The sequence below is a fragment of the Schistocerca piceifrons genome, chromosome 10 (assembly GCF_021461385.2).
Source record: "Schistocerca piceifrons isolate TAMUIC-IGC-003096 chromosome 10, iqSchPice1.1, whole genome shotgun sequence".
In the NCBI taxonomy this organism is placed as follows: domain Eukaryota; kingdom Metazoa; phylum Arthropoda; class Insecta; order Orthoptera; family Acrididae; genus Schistocerca; species Schistocerca piceifrons.
Genome location: NC_060147.1, coordinates 134,516,596 through 134,544,428, shown reverse-complemented (window position 1 = coordinate 134,544,428; position 27,833 = coordinate 134,516,596). Strand labels below are relative to the sequence as shown.

Genomic DNA, 27,833 nt, shown 5'->3' with positions numbered 1-27,833 from the left:
GCCCATAAAGTCCCTTTATAATTTCAAAATTTTATTACAACAGCGGTTGTTGAAATATTTTAACAAAATTTCTTTTATTGTAATCAGTGTTTATAAACTTTTTTGACAGCGTTTAATACACCTCTATATGGCCGCCTTTAGTTGCACGAAGCACGTCAAGATGGTTCTCGATTTCTTGCCATGTTCGCTGTAGCATAGCGTCATCAATGGTGGCACGCCATTACGAATCCTTTGCTTCAAGTGAGCAGTGTCTTGTATCTGTGCTTGACCCACGAAATATTTTACATACCGCCACAATAAAAGTCCAAAGGAGTGATATCTGGAGAACGTGATGGCCAAGGAATTGGCCCATCCCTCCCAGTCCATCTGCCTGCCAATGTTTCATTGAAGAACTGACGAACATGCAGTCCCCAATGTAGTGGTGCACCATCTTGCTGGAAAATGTTAGTTGGTTGTAAGTCAGTCAGTTGTGGTGCTACATATTCGGTCAGAAGGTCGAGGTAAACATTTACAGTAATTGTTGACTCGTTAAAGAAAAATTGACTAATTATTCGGTTGAACATGATCCCACACCAGACATTCGCTTTTGGACTAACCCGGTGAAGCTCCCTAGTCACATGTGTAATGTCCCAGAAACATGAAAACTTGCCTCGTCACCTGAAACAATGCTTCCCCCTCCGAAAGGCGTTCCAGCATGCTGAATGCAAACTCTCTCCGTTGGTATCATTATCAGTAAACTCTTCCGGGCTAAGTTGCCGTGGTCGATCTGTAGAACTTCTTCTCCCTGACGTTTCGTTCTCAACTGCGGAGAACATCTTCCGAGGTGAGTCGACGACTGGCTGCTAGGAGCTGGGGCCGCCGCTTATATAGAGATCGTAGGGGGCGCCACCACACATCACATGGCGTCGATGTGCAGCCATCTCTGGCTATCGTCTGCTCTCTCGATTGCAGGCAATCGATTGTCACGTGATTGATGCAACGTCGACCGCCATATCTTATCCAATTTTAATCCTTCTTCTTTACGATTAAAATTGTATTGATGTTTGTGGATTTCAATTGCCTCTCTATACATACGTGTATAATAGTGCGACGTCCTCGCTAGCACGCTTGTTTCACCAAATTTTATGTCGTGATCTCCATCCTTAAAAACATGTTCCGCTACTGCCGATTTGTCGATATGTCCCAAGCGACAGTTTCTTTTGTGCTCCGTCAACCGTGTATTGATGCTTCTTTTGGTAGTTCCTATGTAAACCCTCCCGCAACTACACGGAATTTTATATACCCCTGGGGTGGCTAGGGGGTGACGAGCATCTTTTGTTGATCTTAGGCATTCACTAATTTTCTTAGTAGGTCTAAAAATGGTCTCTACCTGAAACTTGGCTAGTACTTTTCCAATGCGATCCGTGATATTATGGATGAACGGAAGAAATACTTTTCCAGCTGATGGTTGTTGCTGTCTCCTATTTTTAGGCATTTTTCTATTTGGGTGAAGTGCTCGATTAATCTCGTTTTTTGTATAACCATTTTTCGCAAAGGCCATTCGTAAATGATTTAGTTCTTCTTGTAAGTAGCCTGGTTCACAAATATTATTGGCCCTATCCACTAGTGTTTTTATGACCCCCCTCTTTTGCCTAGGGTGGTGGTTTGAGTTCTTATGGAGGTAGCGATCGGTATGTGTACCTTTCCTGTAGACCTTATGGCCTAAGGTTCCATCCGCTCGTTTGATAACTGATACATCCAAGAAGTTAAGTTGTCCATTCTTCTCCTTCTCCATAGTAAATTTAATCTTTGGGTTGATGCTATTTAAGTGTACCAGAAAATCATTCAAGTCTTCTTCCTCATGATTCCATATTACAAAGGTATCATCCACATACCGATACCACTTCGAGGGGCTTTTTTTGGCCGACTGCAATGCTTGATGTTCAAAATATTCCATGAATAAATTCGCAATTGCGGGACTTAGGGGACTTCCCATGGCTACCCCATCGATCTGTTCATAAAATTCACCATTATACTGAAAATAGGTTGAGGATAGACAGTGTTGGAACAAGGCTACTATATCAGTAGGGAACATATTGGCTATATGGGAGAGAGCTTCATCAACTGGAACCATCGTGAACAAAGACACTATATCAAAACTGACAAGTATGTCATTAGGACCGACAGTAATTTCCCTCAATTTCTCAATGAAGTGTAGAGAGTTTTTAATATGACTCTCAGTTTTGCCTATGTGAGGTTGTAACAAAGAGGCAAGGTGTCTGGCTAGTTCTTGGGTAGGAGCTCCAATTGCGCTGACTATTGGTCTCAAAGGAACATCAGGTTTATGTATCTTTGGTAATCCATATAATCTCGGAGGATAAGCCTCCGTTTCACAAAGATACTTTTTAACTTCTGTAGGAATTGAAGACTGTTTTATCAGACGCTTGGTGGCATTCAGCACATTCGTTGTGGGATCCTTTTTCAACTTCTTGTATGTGCTGGGTTCCAGGAGATCACTGATCTTCTTGTGATAATCCTCAGTATTCATTAAAACAGTAACATTTCCCTTGTCAGCGGCAACTATAATAACATTCTTGTCTGCATTGATCTCCCGCAATGCCTTCCTTTCCCCTTGAGACAGATTGCTGCTGGGTGGCTTAGCTTTGCGTAATATCCTGGAGGTTTCCATTCTAATTTCATCAGCAGAATATGATGGTAACTGACGAATTCCTGCCTCTATATTAGCAATAATGTCCTCCACAGGAATCTTGGATGGAGTTATTGCAAAATTCCCTCCTTTAGACAGAACAGAAAGTTCTTCCTTAGACAATTCTTTTTCCGATAAATTAATAACCGTTTGGGAATTGTTTGGAATCGCTGTTTCCTGTCGACCCTCTTGTAGACGATCAAACTTGTCCTTCTGCCTATTGGAAGACACTTCTGCACTAATCTCCATAGATCTAAATGTTAAACTGTCCACTTTGTTCCAATGACAAAACTGCATAGTATTGCTAATAAGTAAATGAAGATTTAGCAGTTGGCCATCACATACCGCCAGTCCTCGTCGTGTCTGATGTATCCGCTCACGTAGTAATGCCAGTTCCATACGAGAATAAATACGGTTAGCTTGTGGCGAATGAAACATTCTTCTCCGTTGGCTTGTCATTTGAATCAAGAATCTGTAACAGTTGCACTTTGTAAGCGTACAACCGTAAGTCCTTGTGGAGGACCCTATACACAGTTGAACGTGGTAATTGCAACTGTTTGGCAGCAGTGTGGATGGACTTAGCAGGTGAACGAGTGAAGACGTATAAAACGCGGTCGATGTTTTCCTCGGATGTTCTTGGTCACCCGCCTCCCCGTTTATCCAACAATGTCACTGCCTTCATAAATTTTTCGTGCCATGCACGGATTGAAGGGTGCTTCGTCCTGAAGTTTCGTTGAGCCTGAATATCTGATTTTGTGTCAGTCAGCCAGGACTCACATTGAGGTTTCTCTTGAGGAGTTGCCATTTTATAATGGTTCAATGGCTCTGAGCACTATGGGACTTAACTGCTGAGGTCATCAGTCCCCTAGAACTTAGAACTACTTAAACCTAACTAACCTAAGGACATCACACACATCCATGCCCGAAGCAGGATTCGAACCTGCGATCGTAGCGGTCGCGCGGTTCCAGACTGTACCGCCTAGAACCGCTCGGCCACTCCGGCCGGCGGTTGCCATTTTATAGAGGTTCAGTTCCTTCCATCAATAATGTGAAGCACATAGTTTTAGTGTATATAAAAACTTTAGTAAACAGTGATTACAATAAAAGAAATTTTCTTAAAGTATTTCAACAACTGCCGTTGTAACAAAATTTTGAAGTTGTAAAGGGACTTTATGGACACCCTGTAGTGTATGTAGCAGTCGGAAGACATATATATATGTATATATATATATATATATATATATATATATATATATATATATATATATATATGTATACCGGGTGATCAAAAAGTCAGTATAAACTTGAAACAGGATAAAACGCGGAATAATGTAGATAGAGTCAAACAAATTGACACACATGCTTCGAATGACATGTGGTTTTATTAGAAGCAAAAAAATACAAAAGTTCAAAAAATGTCCGACAGATGGCGCTTCACCTGACCAGAATAGCAATAATTAGCATAACAAAGTAAGACAAAGCAAAGATGATGTTCTTTACAGGAAATGCTCAATATGTCCACCATCATTCCTCAACAATAGCTGTAGTCGAGCAATAATGTTGTGAACAGCACTGTAAAGCATGTCCGGAGTTATGGTAAGGCATTGGCGTCGGATGTTATCTTTCAGCATCCATAGAGATGTCGGTCGATCACGATACACTAGCGACTTCAGGTAACCATAAAGCCAATAATCGCACGGACTGAGAGATCTGGGAACCTGGGATGCCAAGCATGACGAAAGTGGCGGCTGAGCACACGATCATCGCCAAACGAAGCGCGCAAGAGATCTTTCACGCGTCTAGCAATATGGGGTGGACATTTTGTGAACTTTGTTTTCTTTTTGGTTCCAATAAAACCCCATGTCACTCCAAGCTTGTTTGTCACTTTTTACCTCTCTATCTACATTATTCAATGGTTTATTAAGTTTTTACATTTATACTGACTTTTCGATCACCTGGTATATATATATATATATATATATATATATATATATATGTGTGTGTGTGTGTGTGTGTGTGTGTGTGTGTGTGTGTGTGTGTGTGCGTGCACGTGTGCGTGTGCGTCGGAGCGTCGGAGGCGGGGGGGGGGGGGGGGGGGGAAGAGGCGAATCCCGAAGGACTTGCTACGAAAGTGTAGGGGTAGTTACGAACCGATGAAGAGGCTAGCACTCTAAGAGACAATCCTCAGCAACTGCATAATATCAGTCTTCAGACTGAAGACTAACAACAACAACAACGTATATACACAGTCTATCACGCACATTTCCAGGACAGCCACATATTAGCATCGAATTATTTCCTCGTCCGCTAATCTTCAACTTTAGCGTATGTGTGCTGGAATGTAAACGCTCGATTACACAAGGTTGCTCAAAATTAGTCCATCGGATGGAAGACAAAGAGCGTTAGCTTCCCAGGCTTATCTACGGAGATGCCAGCCGTCGGATGGTCGTCTATCTAATCTCACAGCGAGAGTGGCCGCTTGTGAAACACTGTTTTGATTGCTTTACCTTGTGCTTCAGTTGCTATCTGTCTGTTAGTGACGTGTCCAATGAAGGATTCGACACGAACGTGCAAGGACCTCGGCATAGTTTCTAGAACGGCCATTCGAGACCTTCCGCTACAGACTGACTCAGCATTAACGACTTTATCTCAGACGTCCTCTGCAAGGTTGAGAGCCTACTACCCTATCATCGTAGTCATCGCAAAGCCCAAGTGTCTATACTCTGTACATCATAAGTCGGATGTACACGTTACAACACGTATTCTTCCGCGTTTGCTTGAATCTCATTGGATTTCGTTTCACGTGTAGCGAAAGCCAAGCTGTGTCCAGTACAGTCAAGTACGATCATATTAACGAGACGTTTTATGCTGCGTTACACGCGCGTAGACTGAGCGATAATGCTGGACAACAACTTTACCGGCGCAATTAACTTGGACAGCAAAGCCAGCCCGCTGGTCCAACCAACCTGCAATGAAAAAAATGGCTCAAATGGCTCTGAGCACTGTGGGACTTAACATCGGAGGTCATCAGTCCCCTAGAACTTAGAACTACTTAAACCTAACTAACCTAAGGACATCACACACATCCATGCCCGAGGCAGGATTCGAAGCTGCGACCGTAGCGGTCGCGCGGTTCCAGACTGTAGCACCTAGAACCGCTCGGCCACCCCGGCCGGCTCCTGCAATGACGTGAGCAGTTTCAGTTCAGATGTAAAAAGAGTAACGTAGAAACAATGTAGCTTCGAATGTCATTTAATTTTTAAACAGAATGAGACAACATTCGGCGGAACTCCAGCACTACGGCACTGCTCTTAGATGACCAGACGGAAAGCATAAAATGCTCTCGTTCACACCTAATCACTAACAGGAGTGATGAAAATTCCTAGCTTAAACACTGGGTAATTTTTCTGGGCGACCTATGTCTGATACAAAAGCAAACAACATGGATTTCTGCGCATTGTGAGTACTAAAGCCACTGAAGGCATTAATTACAGTCATTGTCTGGTAATCTCTGAGCTTCTTCCTTATCCGGATCCGAGAAAAACATTTCAGTTCTGGTATTGTCATCTGGTGTCGTACGTCTGGCGGCTTAACACTATTGTTGTTTTTCGCAACAAATCGCTTAATGTGGCTCCAGATCAGATTGGTTGCTTTCATATCGTAATGGTACATTGACAAATGTAAAAAGGCAGCATTTGTATGGTGTGCTCGATGCTGTGAAAAGGATTGCTTTTTATGTTTCTATGACCTTTATCACTCAGGTTCCTATGAGTCTACTTCTGACGCATAAAACAATGAACACAGTCCGAATGGAGAGTATTTGGTTTTTGATTTTTGTCCTAAAAATGAAATTCTTTTCGTATTTAAAGCAACATTTATCAACAACATTTCATAAAAATATCGATAATTAAGAATTTATATTTCAAATAGAGACGTGAATTCCACGTGCAATATGTAATTAGAAACGAGAAGACGTGCATTATTAATGAAAATTATGATACATTTTATAATTACGAAATCTTAGTATTTGAAATCGAAGAAAAAAAAAAGATACTTCCACCAGCGATTCATGAACTGCTGCACATCATCATTCTACTACGCTACCGATTGCGCTAAACATCCAGTATGTATTTATATATCAACTGTATCAAGCACAGTCCCTCGAAGAACTTCAGACTTTTTCTGTAAATTTATGAAAAACGTTAAGAACAACCTATTTCTCGGCACTTTTCAACCGTTTTCCGCACGCGTGTTTCACTGTGGAGCAGGAAGCAGCCTCAGCCATTTTCCCACTGGGTAGAGGTGTGTGTGCCCGTACTCCCACTGCTAGAAAGCGGTTCTCAACAGTTCGTGTTGACACGTCTGTGCTGTGGTAGCTGTACGATCTGCCACTTCCACCCTTACAATACGACGGTCCTGGCAGGCGTCTGTGTTACGTGGACGTCCAGAACCTCGTCTATGTGTGTAAAAATGTTCAGCATCGTTCAAAAATTGGCGTAGCACACCCTACTTGTCTGGTAGTTCTCCGAAAGGAGCAACCCGCAACTCGGGAGGTTACAATTTGACCCATTTCAAAGTCGCTAAGTTGGCTGTAGGAAGCACTTCTCTGTGGTATGGTTGCCAGCTTCCTACACAGGTCTGTAACACAATGAGTCTTCTGGCTGTGAGTATTCCCAATTAAAGGGTAGACACAGATGGCGCTCTGGTAGATATGCCACTACGCTGTCTGTTGGCGGACGAAGTTGAAACCATTATCAGTACATTTACTATCCAGTAGGTGGTGTATACTGTCATCAGCACTCCATCTTCAGGCCCATCGGGACCATCCGACCGCCTTGTCGTCCTCAGCTGAGGATGCGGATAGGAGGGGCGTGTGGTCAGCACACCGCTCTCCTGGTCGTAATGAAGGTTTTCTGTGACCGAAGCCGCTACTATTTGGTCGAGTAGCTCCTCCATTGGCACCACGAGGCTGAGTGCACCCCGAAAAATGGCAACAGCACATGGTGGCCCGGATGGTTACCCATCCAAGTGCCGGCCACGCCCGACAGCGCTTAACTTCGGTGATCTGACGGGAACCGGAGTATCCAATGCAGCAAGGCCATTGCCCGATTACTGTCATCAGGTGTACTAAATTTTTCCGCCAGTTTATTTCTAGTGTGTCTAACTTATAATCAAGTGCTAGGTATTCACTTGTGCTGAGGCATTCTGTCTCCACTACACTGCTGCCATGCTTTATTTTTGCATTCCTCTAGTGCTTTTGTTGACAGCTACGTCGCGGCGCCTGTGCCTGGCGTCGGTCGTCGCCTTGGTGCTGGTGGGTGTCTTCGGCAGCGCCGACGCGAGGGCGGCGTCACCGTGGAGTCTGGAGCGGCAGAGCGGCGCGACGCCCTCCAGCAACAGGGCACAGGAAGACTACTTGCTGCCCACGGACACCCGGCCCACCGCCTACGCTGTCACGCTGTCTGTGCACCTGGGCGAGGAGGAGGGCAACCAGTTCGCCTTCCAGGGTAACATCAGGGTCAGTACGGCAGCTGTTCGGAGTCAGTCTGTCTCGAAACGCTCACAATAAAAAAAGAAAGTAAAATGAAAAAAAATGTGTCCCACAAGGTTCAGTGCTTGGTCCACTCTTGTTTGTCGCCTTCAGTGAGGTGCTACAGGTCGGCGTCGTGGTCAGTACGCCACCTGGTTGCAGGCAGCCTGCCCTAAATCACTAAGGGAGGGGATAACAAAAAAGCAACTGGAGAGTCCCACAACGTTCATAAGTTGGTCCACTCTTGTTCTTCATCTTCAATAAAGTATTCCAGAGGAATATTTGGTGGGTGTGACATCTACTTACAGGCAGCCCACAGTAAAGCGCTAAGAAGTGGGCAAAAAGTAAATGGAGAGTCCCACAAGGTTCAGTAGTTGGTCCACACTTGTTCCCCACCTTCGATAAGGTATTTGAGGACAATGACGAGATCAATGTTCCATCTAATCGCAGGCAGCCCACATTAAAAAAGGTACATGGAGAGTCCCTCAAGGTTCAGTAGTTAGTACACAGTTGTTCTTCACCTTCGAAGGTATTTCAGGCCAATCACAGGATCAGCATGTCACCTACTTGCAGGCTACCTAGATTAGGAGAGGTAAATACAGTCCCACAAGCCTCAGTAGTTGGTCTACACTTGCTCTTTACCTTCGATAAGGTATTCCAGAACAATGACGGGACCAGTGTGCCATCTTCTTGCAAGCAGCCCAGATTAAGTGAATAACTTCCATTAAAAGGTATGTTACTGGTAGCCTCAGGAGAAGTAGAAGTTTGCCGGCTAACTACAGCTACACCTACTTCCAAACCTATTGTTGCTACATCCCAGAAACAAAAGGTACATGGAGGGTCCCACAAGGTTCAGTAGTTGGTCCACACTTCTTCTTCATCTTCGACCTAAATCTACTTCTACACTCCTTAAGCCACCCTGCAGCGTCTTTCAGAGAGTACTTCATGTACCTCTGTTGCTTCCCCCTTTCCCACTCCAGTTGCAAGTCTTTTACAGGGAGAAGGATGGTTGGCAAACCTCTCTGTGGGCTCGAATATCTTTTATTTTTTGTCGATGGTCATTCCACAAGATATACATACGAGAAAGCAATACACTTTTTGTTCTATAAAATTTCTTGCGAACTGCTAGCTGTAACTTGTTGGTATGATATTTCGGCACAGAGTCTTCTGGCCATATTCAGGTGAATACTGACGAGCAATTGAACATGCATCCCTATTTATAATATCGCCAGCACATGTGCCGTGTTGCTAAGGGCACTGCGCACGAGTTGCTTAAGTTCATGTGCTTCTGCTGTTAAGCGTGTGCGCTGCTCTGCGCGCATTCTGTAGTGAAAGCTCGCCTCTCCAATATCAGAACGATTGTTTTTGGATTGTAAGATCACACGACGACGACGATTACACAGATTACGAAGTTTTTCTACAATCAGGGCCCATGCAGAATTTAACTCGAAACCAGTGATGAGAGATTCAAACAGTCTTATTCGACTGATTCATTGATGATTCAGCTCCAGAAGTTTGACATATGGGCCACAATTGTTGCTTCATTATATTTCATCTGATGACCAGTGGAAGTACAGTCTAAGCGGTAGTGGACTTATTTGCTTGAAGAAAGCGAGTGTGCCACTGCGGTTCTGTAATGCGACCATGCACTGTGAGCGCCCCGTAAAAGATTTGCCACCTTCACAGGGAATACTGTAAACACCTGCGTTGCGCAACTCTAAGTCGTCTTTATCAAATCCCAAAACCGCTGATCTTCTGGAAGAAGATAGAGAGATTACTTTAACTATATGTGCGAAAAAGGGCATACTACAAAGGAGTTACGCAAATTGGGCACAAAATTGATATTCATGCAGCTATTGGCGGAAAATACAAAATTGAAAACTTTGGCGTCTAATGGATGAATGCGTGACGCTGCAGTGTAGTTTCATCACATAGTTGACAAGGATAATAAACAGGGGACACGTCGATCCCAGGGCTTAAGTCTCTGCAAAATTTGATTATGCATACTCAGTTGGACAGTAGCTATTACTAGCAGACAGGTGCGTGAACAGTATACACAGTGGTCACCAATTGTGAGAGGAGGTGTAGTTGGGCTCAAAGAAGTCAGTTGGAGTAACCGAAGAGTCGTTCAACATTTGAACAGGAGCGATGCTACTATTCGACAATGTTGGCAGAAATGGGTGAATCGAGGTCGAACACAACGTTGTGAAGGATGTGGTCGACCTAGAGACACAACAGAACATGAGAACTCAGAATCCCAGGCTGATCATTATCATCGATCTGACATGCAGCTGAAGCTTCAGTGACCAAAAGGACCATTGACAGCTGGCTCACAGAAAGGGGACTGTGCCTGCGGAATCTCTTGCGCTGACTACCATTGATACCAAGAGGCTAGTGGTTTCAGACACATTCAGCCTGGAACCTCATTGACTGGAGTAGAATTTAGTCATGAGTCGTCCTACGAACTGAGCTTCTATGACCAGCGAAGGTGTGTCTCAGACACCCAAAACAGCAGTGGGATAGGAACCTGACTGTCACCTGCCAAACGGTTTGACAATCAGGAGTGATGCTTTGGGCTACTATTTTCTTCATAGTAGGGCCCCTTTGATTGTCATCAGTGGCGCTCTTACACCACAGTCGTACGTTGATGATATTCTACTCTCCGATTTGCTGCCCTTCATGGCAAGTGATACTGGGCTCAGATTTCAGCAAGATAATGCCCGTCAACACATGGTGATAGTTTCCACTGCTTGTGTTCATGCTTGCCAAATCCTACCTTTACGAAAAAAAGTCGCCTAACCTCTCCCAAACTGAGAAGGTTTGGAGCATTATGGGCAGGGCCCTCTAACCAGCTCGGGATTTTGACGATCTGATGTATCAGTTGGATAGAATTTGGCAGGAGGAGGACATCCACCAACTCGATGGGAAGCCGAATAACTGCTTGCATAAAGGCCACAAGTGGACCAACGCATTACTGACTCGCTCAATTTCAGAAGCTCTTTTTCTTGAATGTATCACAGATCTTTTTCTAAAATAGTAATAAGCTGTTTGCCTGCACATGTACATCACATCTACCGACTACTGTCCTATTGCTTCATGGTGCGTCATGTTTCCTTGTGTTAGAGTGTATTCCAAATTGTGACACCATCTGCTCCACCTCGAGTTAATCTGGCATTTATCCAGGCCCTCCAGCGGTAAGATATTGTTGTGGCACCATCAGCTCCACCTCCAGTTAATCTGGTATTTATGTGGGCCCTCCAGTGGTAAGATACAGTTATGGCACCATCAGCTCCACCTCCAGTTAATCTGGTATTTATGTGGGCCTTCCAGTGGTAAGATATTGTTGTGGCACCTTCAGCTCCACCTCCAGTTAATTTGGTATTTACGTGGCCCTCCAGTGGTAAGATATTGTTGTGGCACCTTCAGCTCCACCTCCAGTTAATCTGGTATTTATGTGGGCCCTCCAGTGGTAAGATACAGTTATGGCACCATCAGCTCCACCTCCAGTTAATCTGGTATTTATGTGGGCCCTCCAGTGGTAAGATATTGTTGTGGCACCTTCAGCTCCACCTCCAGTTAATTTGGTATTTACGTGGCCCTCCAGTGGTAAGATATTGTTGTGGCACCATCAGCTCCACCTCCAGTTAATCTGGTATTTATGTGGGCCCTCCAGTGGTAAGATACAGTTATGGCACCATCAGCTCCACCTCCAGTTAATCTGGTATTTATGTGGGCCCTCCAGTGGTAAGATATTGTTGTGGCACCTTCAGCTCCACCTCCAGTTAATTTGGTATTTACGTGGCCCGCCAGTGGTAAGATATTGTTGTGGCACCATCAGCTCCACCTCCAGTTAATCTGGTATTTATGTGGGCCCTCCAGTGGTAAGATACAGTTATGGCACCATCAGCTCCACCTCCAGTTAATCTGGTATTTATGTGGGCCCTCCATTGGTAAGATATTGTTGTGGCACCATCAGCTCCACCTCCAGTTAATCTGGTATTTATGTGGGCCCTCCAGTGGTAAGATATTGTTGTGGCACCATCAGCTCCACCTTCAGTTAATCTGGTATTTATGTGGGCCCTCCAGTGGTAAGATACTGTTATGGCACCATCAGCTCCACCTCCAGTTAATCTGGTATTTATGTGGCCCTCCAGTGGTAAGATATTGTTGTGGCACCACCAGCTCCACCTCCAGTTAATCTGGTAGTTATCTGGCCCTCCAGTGGTAAGATATTGTTGTGGCACCATCAGCTCCACCTCCAGTTAATCTGGTATTTATCTGGGCCATCCAGTGGTAAGATACTATCGTGGCACCATCAGCTCCATCTCCAGTTAATCTGGTATTTATCTGGGTCCACCAGTGGTAAGATACTGTTGTGGCACCATCAGCTCCACCTCCAGTTAATCTGGTATTTATCTGGGCCCTCCAGTGGTAAGATACTGTTGTGGCACCATCAGCTCCACCTACAGTTAATCTGGTTATTATGTGGGCCCTCCAGTGGTAAGATACTTTTGTGGCACCATCAGCTCCACCTCCAGTTAATCTGGTATTTATGTGGGCCCTCCAGTGGTAAGATATTGTTGTGGCACCATCACGTCCACCTCCAGTTAATCTGATATTTATGTGGCCCTCCAGTGGTGAGATACTGTTGTGGCACCAACAGCTCCACCTCCAGTTAATCTGGTAGTTGTCTGGCCCTCCAGTGGTAAGATATTGTTGTGGCACCATCAGCTCCACCTCCAGTTAATCTGGTATTTATGTGGGCCCTCCAGTGGTAAGATACAGTTATGGCACCATCAGCTCCACCTCCAGTTAATCTGGTATTTATGTGGGCCTTCCAGTGGTAAGATATTGTTGTGGCACCTTCAGCTCCACCTCCAGTTAATTTGGTATTTACGTGGCCCTCCAGTGGTAAGATATTGTTGTGGCACCATCAGCTCCACCTCCAGTTAATCTGATATTTATGTGGGCCCTCCAGTGGTAGGATATTGTTGTGGCACCATCAGCTCCACCTCCCATTAATCTGGTATCTATCTGGGCCCTCCAGTGGTAAGATATTGTTGTGTCACCATCAGCTCAACCTCCAGTTAATCTGGTATTTATCTGGGCCATCCAGTGGTAAGATACTATCGTGGCACCATCAGCTCCATCTCCAGTGAATCTGGTATTTATCTGGGCCCACCAGTGGTAAGATACTGTTGTGGCACCATCAGCTCCACCTCCAGTTAATGTGGTATTTATCTGGGCCCTCCAGTGGTAAGATACTGTTGTGGCACCATCAGCTCCACCTCCAGTTAATCTGGTATTTATCTGGGCCATCCAGTGGTAAGATACTATCGTGGCACCATCAGCTCCATCTCCAGTGAATCTTGTATTTATCTGGGCCCACCAGTGGTAAGATACTGTTGTGGCACCGTCAGCTCCACCTCCAGTTAATCTGGTATTTATCTGGGCCCTCCAGTGGTAAGATACTGTTGTGGCACCATCAGCTCCACCTCCAGTTAATCTGGTATTTATCTGGGCCATCCAGTGGTAAGATACTATCGTGGCACCATCAGCTCCATCTCCAGTGAATCTGGTATTTATCTGGGCCCACCAGTGGTAAGATACTGTTGTGGCACCATCAGCTCCACCTCCAGTTAATGTGGTATTTATCTGGGCTCTCCAGTGGTAAGATACTGTTGTGGCACCATCAGCTCCACCTTCAGTTAATCTGGTAGTTGTCTGGCCCTCCAGTGGTAAGATATTGTTGTGGCACCATCAGCTCCACCTCCAGTTAATCTGGTATTTATCTGGTCCCTCCAGTGGTAAGATACTGTTGTGGCACCATCAGCTCCACCTTCAGTTAATCTGGTAGTTATCTGGCCCTCCAGTGGTAAGATATTGTTGTGGCACCATCAGCTCCACCTCCAGTTAATCTGGTATTTATCTGGGCCATCCAGTGGTAAGATACTATCGTGGCACCATCAGCTCCATCTCCAGTGAATCTGGTATTTATCTGGGCCCACCAGTGGTAAGATACTGTTGTGGCACCATCAGCTCCACCTCCAGTTAATGTGGTATTTATCTGGGCCCTCCAGTGGTAAGATACTGTTGTGGCACCATCAGCTCCACCTCCAGTTAATCTGGTATTTATCTGGGCCATCCAGTGGTAAGATACTATCGTGGCACCATCAGCTCCATCTCCAGTGAATCTGGTATTTATCTGGGCCACCAGTGGTAATATACTGTTGTGGCACCATCAGCTCCACCTCCAGTTAATGTGGTATTTATCTGGGCCCTCCAGTGGTAAGATACTGTTGTGGCACCATCAGCTCCACCTCCAGTTAATCTGGTATTTATGTGGGCCCTCCAGTGGTAAGATATTGTTGTGGCACCATCAGCTCCACCTCCAGTAAATCTGGTATTTATGTGGGCCCTCCAGTGGTAAGATATTGTTGTGGCACCATCAGCTCCACCTCCAGTTAATCTGGTATTTATCTGGGCCATCCAGTGGTAAGATACTATCGTGGCACCATCAGCTCCATCTCCAGTGAATCTGGTATTTATCTGGGCCCACCAGTGGTAAGATACTGTTGTGGCACCATCAGCTCCACCTCCAGTTAATGTGGTATTTATCTGGGCCCTCCAGTGGTAAGATACTGTTGTGGCACCATCAGCTCCATCTCCAGTGAATCTGTTATTTATCTGGGCCCACCAGTGGTAAGATACTGTTGTGGAACCATCAGCTCCACCTCCAGTTAATGTGGTATTTATCTGGGCCCTCCAGTGGCAAGATACTGTTGTGGCACCATCAGCTCCACCTCCAGTTAATCTGGTATTTATCTGGGCCATCCAGTGGTAAGATACTATCGTGGCACCATCAGCTCCATCTCCAGTGAATCTGGTATTTATCTGGGCCCACCAGTGGTAAGATACTGTTGTGGCACCATCAGCTCCACCTCCAGTTAATGTGGTATTTATCTGGGCCCTCCAGTGGTAAGATACTGTTGTGGCACCATCAGTTCCACCTCCAATTAATCTGGTATTTATCTGGGCCATCCAGTGGTAAGATACTATCGTGGCACCATCAGCTCCATCTCCAGTGAATCTGGTATTTATCTGGGCCCACCAGTGGTAAGATACTGTTGTGGCACCATCAGCTCCACCTACAGTTAATGTGGTATTTATCTGGGCCCTCCAGTGGTAAGATACTGTTGTGGCACCATCAGCTCCACCTCCAGTTAATGTGGTATTTATCTGGTCCCTCCAGTGGTAAGATACTGTTGTGGCACCACCAGCTCCACCTCCAGTTAATCTGGTAGTTATCTGGCCCTCCAGTGGTAAGATATTGTTGTGGCACCATCAGCTCCACCTCCAGTAAATCTGGTATTTATGTGGGCCATCCAGTGGTAAGATACTATCGTGGCACCATCAGCTCCATCTCCAGTGAATCTGGTATTTATCTGGGCCCACCAGTGGTAAGATACTGTTGTGGCACCATCAGCTCCACCTCCAGTTAATGTGGTATTTATCTGGGCCCTCCAGTGGTAAGATACTGTTGTGGCACCATCAGCTCCACCTCCAGTTAATCTGGTATTTATGTGGGCCCTCCAGTGGTAAGATATTGTTGTGGCACCATCAGCTCCACCTCCAGTAAATCTGATATTTATGTGGGCCCTCCAGTGGTAAGATATTGTTGTGGCACCATCACGTCCACCTCCAGTTAATCTGGTATTTATCTGGGCCCTCCAGTTAGAAGATATTGAATAACTATCCTTCATGGTGAAAACTGAAACGTATTAAAAATAATACTTGTAGATACCGTTTGTGAGGCCTGCTACTAAACTTCATACACATTGGCCTCCATCTTTCAGATCAACGTTTCCGTGGAAGAAAACACGAACACCATCACTCTACACAACGACGGGTTGGAGATCACCACCCTGACTGTGAGGACCTCTGGCGACGACTTCCAGCACATCGACAGCACGTACGAGAACTCTGGCGACGACAGGCAGTTTCTTTATATCAGGTTGGCAGAAGAGGTAAGGCACTGACACAGTGTGACAAGCCAAACTACTTGTTGTATTCAGGATCCACATGTAAAAAAATCCCTACCTGTGATGTACCTGCACGATTCTGTATACTCTATTAATTTATTTACTAACTTTTTGCCCATGATTCGCTTGTGTATTCATATGTCATATATTTCACACATTTATTGGGTCATTCAAATGGCTTTGCACAAATGAAGGAGGTGAAAGAAGAAGACACAAGTGTGTGCCTTTGACCTAAGAAACAGGGAAGCTCATCGTGAGCTACATGTTAAACGAACAGGCATCCAATTGCAGAATCATCGCACCCCTGAATACTTGGGAGTCACTCTTGATAGAACTGTGACATTCAAAACCCACTGCAAGGACACCAAAATGAAAATCTGCACTCAAAACAACCTAATTTGCAAACTATCAGGGACACAGTGGGGCTCACATCCACATACAATTCGCTCTTCTGCAAACGCACTGTGCTTTTTTACTCCCGAATACGCTTCCACAGTCTGTCATCTCATGCCAGGCAAGTAGACACTGCTCTCAACGAAACCTGCAGGTTGATTACAGTTTGCTTAAGACCGACCCCAACCGCTGTGCTCTACTACCTGGCTGGAATAGGGCCACCGTGGGTACGCAGAGCAGTGGCTGCCACCAAGGAGAGACTGAAAGTGGAACAGAACAGTTCTCATCCACTGCACGGGCACCAAAGCAACGCTTCCTGAGAACATCCGAGAAGCTCACCATTTCACCAGAGAAGGCAGGGCTGGAGTTATGGAAGAAGTCGACGTGGCGATGGATGCTGGAAGCTGAAGAACTACCACCTGGACACAATGAAAGATGGCTGGTGTGGAAATCTTTAAACAGGTTACGATCAGGTGTTGCACGATCCAGAGGCAACCTGAAGAGATGGGGCTTCGTAACAGAAGAGACGTCCAGTGACTGTGGACAAGGACAAACCACAAGCCACATGCTTCAGCGCCCTTTGTGCCCTACATCCCGCACGAAGTACGATCTCCTGCAAGCCACTCCAAGCGCCTTGGAGGTTGCAAAGTACTGGGGACAGTGTGTGTGTGTGTGTGTGTGTGTATGGCTTCTATAAAATTGTATGTTTCTTGCTCGAGAATAATAATTTAGTGGCTTCCAAGGGCAAAAAAATTTGATTTTTCAGTGTTGATATGAGTACTGAATCAATCAGAAAATTTAGGTTGCTGTCATAATCCACTCATTAAGAGGTGTAATATTATGTTACAAGTTTGACACAATAAGACAAGTATCGGCGATAGAAATTGTTTTTATATCTTGAGGCAGCATAACACACGAATTACGCAGACTATATTGAGCCTGTATTTGGGATTGTGAGCACATATGGACTTCCAACAATCTTTGCTCATAATTTAAAAACTTCACGGAACTTTTTCTCGCTGACACCTCGCACAAGATATGAAAGGAATACAGTTTTCATCTCCCACTACATTCTCGCCGCTCGTGCAGTAAAACTTCAGCATCGAATATGATGTTTTGATTTGTTACTTCTTTACTACGAAGTGTATTCGTAACACGTTGTGCAGACAGTGTCCACACACACACACACACACACACACACACCACTGAATTTACCTGCAAAATTGTAACATTGTATGACTCTTAGTTCGGGAGATATAATACCATAGCCGGCCGAAGTGGCCGTGCGGTTAAAGGCGCTGCAGTCTGGAACCGCAAGACCGCTACGGTCGCAGGTTCGAATTCTGCCTCGGGCATGGATGTTTGTGATGTCCTTAGGTTAGTTAGGTTTAACTAGTTCTAAGTCCTAGGGGACTAATGACCTCAGCAGTTGAGTCCCATAGTGCTCAGAGCCATTTTTTTATAATACCATAAACATTGAGGTACGTGAAGAACTAGCTTTCGCTAAAAACGGAGCGGCAAATTACTGACAGCCATTAGCGACATCCAACAAACGTTAAACATTCTTTCAAAGCTTTTCTAACCTTTTCTGACTTACATGCTTAACATCAAACATTTAACACATTAACTGATATGTAAAACATTCAGACGTTTACAGCTGGTTTACACATGGGAGTTCGATGTTTTACAGATTCAGGAGTTTACTGATACGTATCTATTTCGAAACTCAGTAAATACAAACAACTGGGCTGAAATAAAACATTCTTGGTGAGACATCCACAAGCGTTACTTTGACTATTCATGGTGAATAATATTCGCTGCAATTGTAATTTCAAACTTCCTTTATTTGGATAAAGGAAAACACACTACCCGGGTTTCACGACATTAATCGCATCTTCAGGTTCTACTTACCTGCATACGATCACATCGTACAACTCACGTAGAAAAATTGAAAAATTTGTCCAGTACCTGTGGCTAATGCTGCATGCTAATTAGTAGTTAGGTATACTAAATAACTACACCAAACATTCTAAACATCGACTCATGTTACATTATAAATCGTCGTTAACGTACTTAAGAATCGCTAAGCATACAGTACTTCATTGCATGTGTGTTTCGTCGTTCATAACCTTTTAACGCGTGCTTTCGTTTGTACTAACAAGGGAACCTCCCCATCGCACCACCCTCAAATTTAGTTATAAGTTGGGACAGTGGATAGGCCTTGAAAAACTGAACACAGATCAATCGAGAAAACAGGAAGAAGTTGTGTGGAACTGTGAAAAAATAAGCAAAATATACAAACTGAGTAGTTCATGGGAAGATATGCAAGATCAAGGAGACTGGGAACGCGGGAGCGCTGTGGTCTCATGGTAACATGAGCAGCTGCGGAACGAAAGGTCCTTGGTTCAAATCTTCCATCGAGTGAAAAGTTTAATTTTTTATTTTCAGTTTATGTGACAAACTCTTGTTTTCATCACTTTTTTGGGAGTGGTTATCACATCCACAAGAAAACCTAAATCGGGCAAGGTAGAAGAATCTTTTTACCCATTCGCCAAGTGTACAAGTTAGGTGGGTTGACAACATATTCCTGTCATGTGACGCGCATGCCGTCACCAGTGCCGTATAGAATATATCAGATGTGTTTTCCTGCGGAGGAATCGGTTGACCTATGACCTTGCGATCAAATGTTTTCGGTTCCCATTGGAGAGGCACGTCCTTTCGTCTACTAATCGCACGGTTTTGCGATGCGGTCGCAAAACACAGACACTAAACTTATTACAGTGAACAGAGACGTCAATGAACGAACGGACAGATAATAACTATGCAAAAATAAAGAAAGTAAAATTTTCACTCGAGGGAAGACTTGAACCAAGGACCTCTCGTTCTGCAGCTGCTCACGCTACCACGGGACCACTGCGCTCCTGAGCTCATATTGTCCATGATGTTGCCTATGTGACGTATGGACTACTCAGTTTGTATATTTTCCTTATTTTTTCACAGTTCCACACAACTTCTTCCTGTTTTCTCAATTGATCCGTGTTCAGTTTATCAAGGCCTATCCACTGTGCCAGCTTATAATTAAATCTGAGGGGGCTGCGATGGGGAGGTTCCCTTGTAAGGATTATTTGTAGATGTTATACAGCCCTAGATATCAGGCGGAATTAAGAAAAGTCAAATTTTATTTGCTTGTAAAATACTGCATTCTCCGTTTCTATAATTAACTGTGTTACTCTGTTACAAATTAATACAATAAACGGCATGGAGATTAGAAATCTTATCTTTTCCCCAAGCTATTACGTTTTGACAGATTTGGAAATGTGCGTGATCTCCAGTAACTGCACGACGTGTAGTCATGAGAATGTCTGCTATCAGAAAAGCATTATAGCTGATGGCTACAGTTATCGCAGTCCAAAGAACTTTGAAAATAAGCAGTGAGGCTCATTGAAGGATGAAGAACATCTGTTTGACTTATGATAACAACATGCAGAACTAGAAAACGTAAGCAGAGGCTGTATCTTGCATCTGAGAACAGTTGTACCAGTTTTTCATCTTTGATCGTAATCCATAGTAAGGGACAAATCACTTGTGAGGTTCCCCCTGGACCAATCTTAGGTTCACTGTTGTTCCTCATATATCCAAGCAATCTTCTGTCTAATGTACAACAAAAAGAACTCGTTGTTTTTGCGAATGACACTAATATTGTAATCGGTTCAAACACACATACAGAAACAAACAAAATGGTAAACAGTGTTCTTAAAAGTATTACTCAGTGGTTTCCTGCAAATGGTCTCGTCCTCAATTTTAAAAGTACACAACATATTCAGGTACTACACCAGTGATTGGTGTAATATAAGGTGAGGACGTAATAGAGTAGAAACTTCAAAATTCTTAGGTGTCCATACAGACGAGAATTTAAATTGGGAAAAGCACATTTTGGAATTCATAAAACAACTTAGTTCAGACAAATTTATGCTTAGAATCGTTGCAAATCTTGGAGAGAGCCAAATCAGTACATTACCATACTTTGCATATTTTCATTCAGTAATATAATATGGATTGATGTTCTGGGGTAGTTCATGTTTAAGAAAGAGAGTCTTCGTTGCTCAAACACTTCGCTGTAAGAATAATGTGTGGTGCTCACCCACGATCGTCTGGCAGACATCTGTTTTAGGAGTTGGGCATGCTGAGTGCTGCTTCACAGTATATTTACTGCCTCATGAAGCTTGTTGTAAATAATCCACTGCAGTTCAAAAGAAAAAAAAATATACTTAATTATAATATGACAAGGAAAAATGACATTTACTGCTCCACATTAAGGTTGATTACAGCACAATAAAGCTGTGCACAACGCTGCAACAAAAATATTTGATCCGTTACCCGGTGATAAAAAATGTCTGACAGACAGCAAAGTAAAATTTCAAAACACACTCAAAAAGTTTCTCCTTGACAGCTCCTTCTATCCCGCAGAAGACTTTCTATTACTCTAATGAGCAAAAGGTGATGGGTAGGAATTACTAACTCATGTCTGTGTATTTAAAGAAAATTAAAAGAAAAGAAAAAGGAAACTTATAAACCTTCGGCACGTAGCCGTATTTACAAATGAATTTGCGACGGGAATGTAAAATAACTCATTCTACATCATTACGATTTATCGCGGAAAATGTTCCATGGAAAATTAAATTAATTACCTAACTAAGTAACTCAGAATTTGTCCTATCAACTGATCCCTTCTTTTGGTCAACTTGTTCCACGAATTTATTGTCTACTTAATTCTGTTCAATACATCCTCATCAGTTACGTAACCTGCACGTTTAATCTTCAACATTCTTCTGTAACATCACATTTCAAAAGCCTCTGCCCTCTTCTTCTCTAAACGGTTTATCATCAATGTTTCACTTTCATAGATAGCTACACTCCAGACAAATAGTTTCAGAAAAGACTTGTAGACACTTAAATCTACATTCGATTTCAACAGATTTCTCTTCTTCAGAAAGAACTGTACATACAAAAATGAAAAATGGAAAAAACCCTTCTAAATGTTACACATTTAGACATATTCACAAATTAAATTGCGATGGAATGTAAATTGAATCCTTCCACATTACTATGATTTATCGTGCAACATTATCCACGATACGTGAAATTAAATAATTAATTTACGTCCTCTTCTTCTGCCTTTTTTGTGTCCCTTCCTTTAGGTCTTTGCTCTGCCAAAGTTTTTTAAATCGTCAGTCCCTAAGTTCCAGTTTTCTGCACATTAGATCTGAAAACAGTCATTGGGCTACACCCAGTTCTAAAGCTAAGTTACCTGTCTTCCTGGTTAAAATTTGAGTCACTCTTCTGGGCAACATTTACGGATTATTGTGAAAGCCTTGTTAACGATTGAAAAATGACAAATCAGCCTTTCGTTCCGTACAGCTTACCTGCTCCCTAGTTTTCTTGTGAACTGCAACATTTGGAGCATAATTTCGTGAACACATTGGTGGATTGGAAAATTACTAGGTTGGTGAATGCGTTCGTAGCGTTTTCGTTTTGCATATTGTTATTGCGGTTGCTACGGGTTTATTTCTCGATGGTCACTTTTTATTTGTTGTTCAGCATTGCTGTTTGAGTTTACATATTATGATTTCGTCGTTTGGAGGTCGTGAGTTGAGCTTTGTGTGGTAGAAAGGTGAGAACATTTGCGACATATACTTCTGTTTGATTTCAACAGAGGGGTGACAGCAGCAGAGTCAGCCACAAACGTTTAAGCCGTATATGGGTTCAAAATTGGTTCAAATGGCTCTGAGCACTATGGGACTTAACTTCTGAGGTTATCAGTCCCCTAGAACTTAGAACTACTTAAACCTAACTAACCTAAGGACATCACACACATCCATGCCCGAGGCAGGATTCGAAGCTGCGACCGTAGCGGTCGCGCGGTTCCAGACTGTAGCGCCTAGAACCGCTCGGCCACTCCGGCCGGCCCGTATGTGGGGATAATGCCGCTGGTCAGAGCACGGCAAGAAAGTGGTTTTCTCGTTTTAAGTAGGATCGTTGTGACGTTGGTGACTCTCCATGTTCAGGAGGTTTTCGGGATTTGATGAAAATCGTTTAAAAGCGTTAATACAAAACGATCCACATCAGTGGCAAATGTGATGAACTGCGGTCATTCCACCACCGAGAGACACTCCGATGCAGTGAGGAAAGTTCAAAAATCTGGCGGATAGGAAGTGCATGCTCTAAGCCAAAACCACAAAAATCATCTGCTTGCTCGTCTTCAGTTGCCGCGTGAACAACAGGGACCATTCTTATCCAGTACCATTAGTGCTGACGTAAAATGGCGTTTTTGTGCTAAGATAACGAAAAGAAAGAAAAGAATGACCCCAAACTAAGCAGCGACTCCCCATACGAAGACCTGGGCACACCAACAAAAGACAATGTTACGCACCTGGTGGGGCACTGCGAATTGCCTCACCAAGGTGAAATCGTCACTGCTGACATTTATTGTCAACAGCTGAGACGCCTCGAAGACACAGTCCAAGAACAACGACCAGAAAGACAGCGTGAAGTGGTGCAACACCACGATATCGCCCGCCCTCATTGTGCTAGACTCACAAAAAAACAACTGCACAGGAGAGCGTTGGCAAGTCATTGCGCACCCGTCTTATTTACCTGATCTTGCGCCGACTGATTTTCCACTATCGAACAACCTTCAACGAGCTCGCTTTCCGGATGAATGTGCTACGAACGTTTCTCGAGGAGTTCTTCGCCTCAAAACGACGTGATACCTGCAGTCGTGGAATCGAAAAGTTAGCCTATCGCCGGCAGACTGTTGTAAATCGTGAAAATATTATTGATGACTAGAGTCTCTGTTGCCGACCGGAGTGGTCGAGCAGTTCTAGGCGCTACAGTCTGGGACCGCGTGACGCAACGGTCGCAGGTTGGAATCCTGCCTCGGGCATGGATGTATGTGATGTCCTTAGGTTAGTTAGGTTGAAGTGGTTCTAAGTTCTAGGGGACTGATGACCTCACAAGTTAAGTCCCATAGTACTCAGAGCTATTTGACCCAAGAGTCTCTGTTATTTGTATTTGTCGTGTTTATTAAATTTATGGAAGAAGTCTATGGACTTACGCACCAACACAATGGCAAGACCCCAACGCTTGTTTACTTTGGCAGGTGGCAGCCGGCACCCAGCTGGTGGTGGAGATCAGTTACGAGGGGGAGCTGTGGAACGACATGTACGGCTTCTACCGCAGCTACTACGTGGAGGACGGCGTCACCAAGTGAGTACAGAGGCCGCCGCAACAACACCACAGCTCGCTAGTCTCTAGCCTTGGTAACGCCGACAGTTGGGCGAAGAATTCCGTCCACAAGACTCTTGAAGCACGTCACTGACTGATGAATAGGTCATGTAGAGAGTGGGGGCCCTTGTGTTAGTGGACAGTGCCCTGTTCTGAGGCGCATCTTGGTACTTCATCCCACCTGAGGAATGCTTGCCTTCAAGGAACCGCAACTTCCAGTCTGTCACTCCTAGCCACTCCCACACTCGGAATTTCGTGGCTCTCTGACACATCAGCGAAACGGCAACGAGATTCTTCAGGGTATTTGCCCACATTGTAAATATGTAAAATTATCCGCCGTTTCGGCCACTGTTGCAAACGGCCTTCCTCAGAGTATTTTGCTGACTGTTGAATAAGGGAAACTTATATTTCTAATACAATGGTGGAAGAGGCTGTTCTCGTATTCTATAGGGTGTTCAGAATCAGTTGGAGGGGGCTTAAGAGACCCTTAAGGGCCATACACAACCACTGACCAACCAACCAACCAACCGTCGGACCGACAAGTTGGGTGTGTCTAGGGGCTTCAGGCGGCCAGGATCATCCAACAGTCGACCCCTTCGGCCAACAAATTGTGCCGTGCCTACTAATGCCGTCGTCCCAACCGCCCAACAAAAGTTCGTCTTTTGTCACTTCTCTCGGTATTAGATGTGAAACGTCCCCTTTGAAAAATTAGTGAATTACTGTGCTGGTAAACCCCTTACGTTATTTGATTTTCAAACACCTGAGCAAAACTGAACGTACTCAGACATTTCTCTCTTTACTTATTCTGATCATCACTAAACTGACACAACATTTTTAGCGCAATGCAATCTGACTTTCAATAATCCCTACAAAGGAATGGCCCCGATTAACAATAACCTATACCTTTCACGAATCACTTACCTCACAAAAATCTTCGTTACTCGAACTACTGCAATACAGCGAGCGCCACTACTGCCAGCTAAATAAAAGAGTCAAACTACTGAAGGCACTAACTACTGATAGGCTTAGCAAATGAAAGATTCTAATAGAGAACAAACAATGTATTTACCTTAATAGTGTTCAAAAGTCGTAATATATATACTATATATATACTATGTACAGGGTGTCACCTAACGTTACCGCTGGATATATTTCGTAAGCCACATCAAATACTGATGAACCGATTCCACAGACCGAACGTGAGGAGAGGGGCTAGTGTAATTGTTTAATACAAACCATACAAAAATGCACAGAAGTATGTTTTTTAACACAAACCTACGTTTTTTTTAATGGAACCACGTAAGTTTTGTTAGCACATCTGAACATATAAACAAATACGTAATCAGTGCCGTTTGTTGCATTGTAAAATGTTAATTACATCCGGAGATATTGTAACCTAAAGTTGACACTTGATACCTCCGGCCGGCCACGGTGGTCTAGCGGTTCTAGGCGCTCAGTCCGGAACCGCGCGACTGCTACGGTCGCAGGTTCGAATCCTGCCTCGGGCATGGATGTGTGTGATGTCCTTAGGTTAGTTAGGTTTAAGTAGTTCTAAGTTCTAGGGGACTGATGACCACAGATGTTGAGTCCCATAGTGCTCAGAGCCATTTTGAACTTGAAACCTCCGACGTTCAGTTGCGTGTTGTAACAAACACGGGCCACGGTCGGCGAGCAGCATCTACAGGGACATGTTTATGATGACGACCGTGTTTACGAGTGTGGCTGTAGTGCACTGTTGTGGTTTGGTCCAGCTGTCGCAGTGTCCGCATGTAGCGCTTGCTGCTATTGTTATTCTGCATTCGTCTCCGCACGCAGACCAACTGTAGTACACCGTGTTACCAGTCATCTGTGATAGTGTAGTGTTCTAGGAACTGTGACCATGGTGTATTCGAACTCTGAAAAGGCGGAGATGATACTCATCTATGGCGAGTATCGACGAAATGCAGCTGAAGCCTGCAGGGTGTATGCAGAACGGTACCCGGACAGAGAGCATCCAACGTGCCGCACATTGCAAAACATCTACCGCCAACTGTATGCAACAGGTATGGTCGTAGCACGCAAACGGGTCCGTAACAGCCCCGTCACAGGAGAAGCGGGTGCAGTTGGTGTGTTAGCTGCTGTTGCCATGAACCCACACATGAGTGAGTACACGGGACATTGCGAGAGCCGGTGGACTGAGGCAAAGTAGTGTCATGCGCATACTGCATCGTCACCGTTTTCATCCGTTTCATGTGTCGCTCCATCAGCAATTACATCGTGATGACTTTAATCATCGAGTGCAATTCTGTCAATGGGCATCAACAGAGAATACGTTGCAGTTCTACCTGTTTACCGATGAAGCGGGTTTCACAAACCACGGGGCAGTGAATCTACGGAACATGCATTACTGGTCCGTGGACAATCCTCGCTGGCTCAGGCAGGTAGAGCGACAACGACCATGGACTGTAAATGTATGGTGCGGAATCATTGGCGACCACCTCATTGGTCCTCACTTCATTGCAGGGGCCCAAACAGCTGCAACATACACCGCGGTTCTACAAAATGATCTGCCAACGTTGCTCGAAAATGTCCCACTGGAAACGCGTTGACGTATGTGGTATCAGCTTGATGGTGCACCTGCTCATTCCGCAATTAACAATAGGCTGACCCTTGACAGGATGTTCGACGGGCGTTTCATAGGACGTGGAGGACGCATAAATTGGCCAGCCCGTTCTCCTGATCTTACACCTATGGACTTCTTTCTGTGGGGTACGTTACAGTAGAATGTGTACCGTGATGTGCCTACAACCCCAGAGGATACGAAACGTATTATGGGAGCCTGCGGCGACATTACACCAGATGTACTGCGGCGTGTACGACATTCATTACGCCAGAGATTGCAATTGTGTGCAGCAAATGATGGCCACCACATTGAACATCTATTGGCCTGACATGTCGGGACACACTCTATTCCACTCCGTAATTGAAAACGGAAACCACGTGTGTACGTGTACCTCACCCCTCATGGTAATGTACATGTGCGTCAGTGAAAAAGACCAATAAAAAGGTGTTAGCATGTGGACGTAATGTGCTGTTCCAGTCTCTTCTGTACCTAGGTCCATCACCGTTCCCTTTGGATCCCTACGTAATTCGGTGCTCTCCGATACACACCATCGAACAGCGGAGGAGTGGTACTCAAGCGCCAACTTTAGGTTACAATATCTCCGGATGTAATTAACATTTTACAATGCAACAAACGGCACTGATTACATATTTGTTTGTATGTTCAGATGTGCTAACAAAACTAACGGGGTTCCATTTAAAAAAACGTAGGTTTGTGTTAAAAAACATACTTCCGTGCATTTTTTTATGGTTTGTATTAACCAATTACACTAGCCCCTCTCCTCACGTTCGGTCTGTGGAATCGATTCGTCACTATTTGATGTGGTTTACGAAATATATCTAGCGGTAATGTTAGGTGACTCACCCTGTATATACTATATATATGTCAGAATTCTTAAATGCTTTGAATTTACGTGTAGTAATGAACAGCTTATTGTCAAAATCATCATGTCGGCGATTCGCAATTTCGGTCATTGTTACTTCTTTTCGGCGGTTCCATCTCAAAATTCGGTGCACCTTGACAATTTATTTCATGATTTCGGAAATGCCCTGTGTTATTATTTTGTGGCTGTTCCTGATTTCTAAGTCCCTCTTCCCGTGTTGGAGAGCGAGTGTCCTCTGATATATGTAATTCTTGTATTACTTGTGACAACTGATCTTGTACTTCGCGGATTCCTCTTTTGTACTGTGTATTGATTTGATTTTGATTTTGTTTGAATTTTCTAATTTGTTCATACTCTTCATTGTCAGTGAAGGCTACAGGTATTGTGTCATTCAGATCATCATCTGCCTTTGT

At 44.2% G+C, this 27,833-nt stretch overlaps 1 protein-coding gene and 1 pseudogene across 1 annotated transcript in view; one reads left to right on the top strand and one right to left on the bottom strand.

Moving 5' to 3' along the window:
* Positions 1 to 7,674: 7,674 nt before the first annotated feature.
* LOC124719178 lies at positions 7,675 to 7,792 on the bottom strand (annotated as a pseudogene).
* Positions 7,793 to 15,442: 7,650 nt separating this feature from the next.
* Positions 15,443 to 27,833, top strand: part of LOC124718769 (aminopeptidase N-like) — a 152,655-nt gene continuing 140,264 nt past the window's right edge. Inside the window, exons 1-4 of the mRNA XM_047244382.1 lie at positions 15,443 to 15,447; positions 15,565 to 15,676; positions 16,073 to 16,243; positions 23,811 to 23,917. Coding sequence (XP_047100338.1) covers positions 15,443 to 15,447; positions 15,565 to 15,676; positions 16,073 to 16,243; positions 23,811 to 23,917 — 395 coding nt within the window. The remainder of the gene's footprint in view (positions 15,448 to 15,564; positions 15,677 to 16,072; positions 16,244 to 23,810; positions 23,918 to 27,833) is intronic.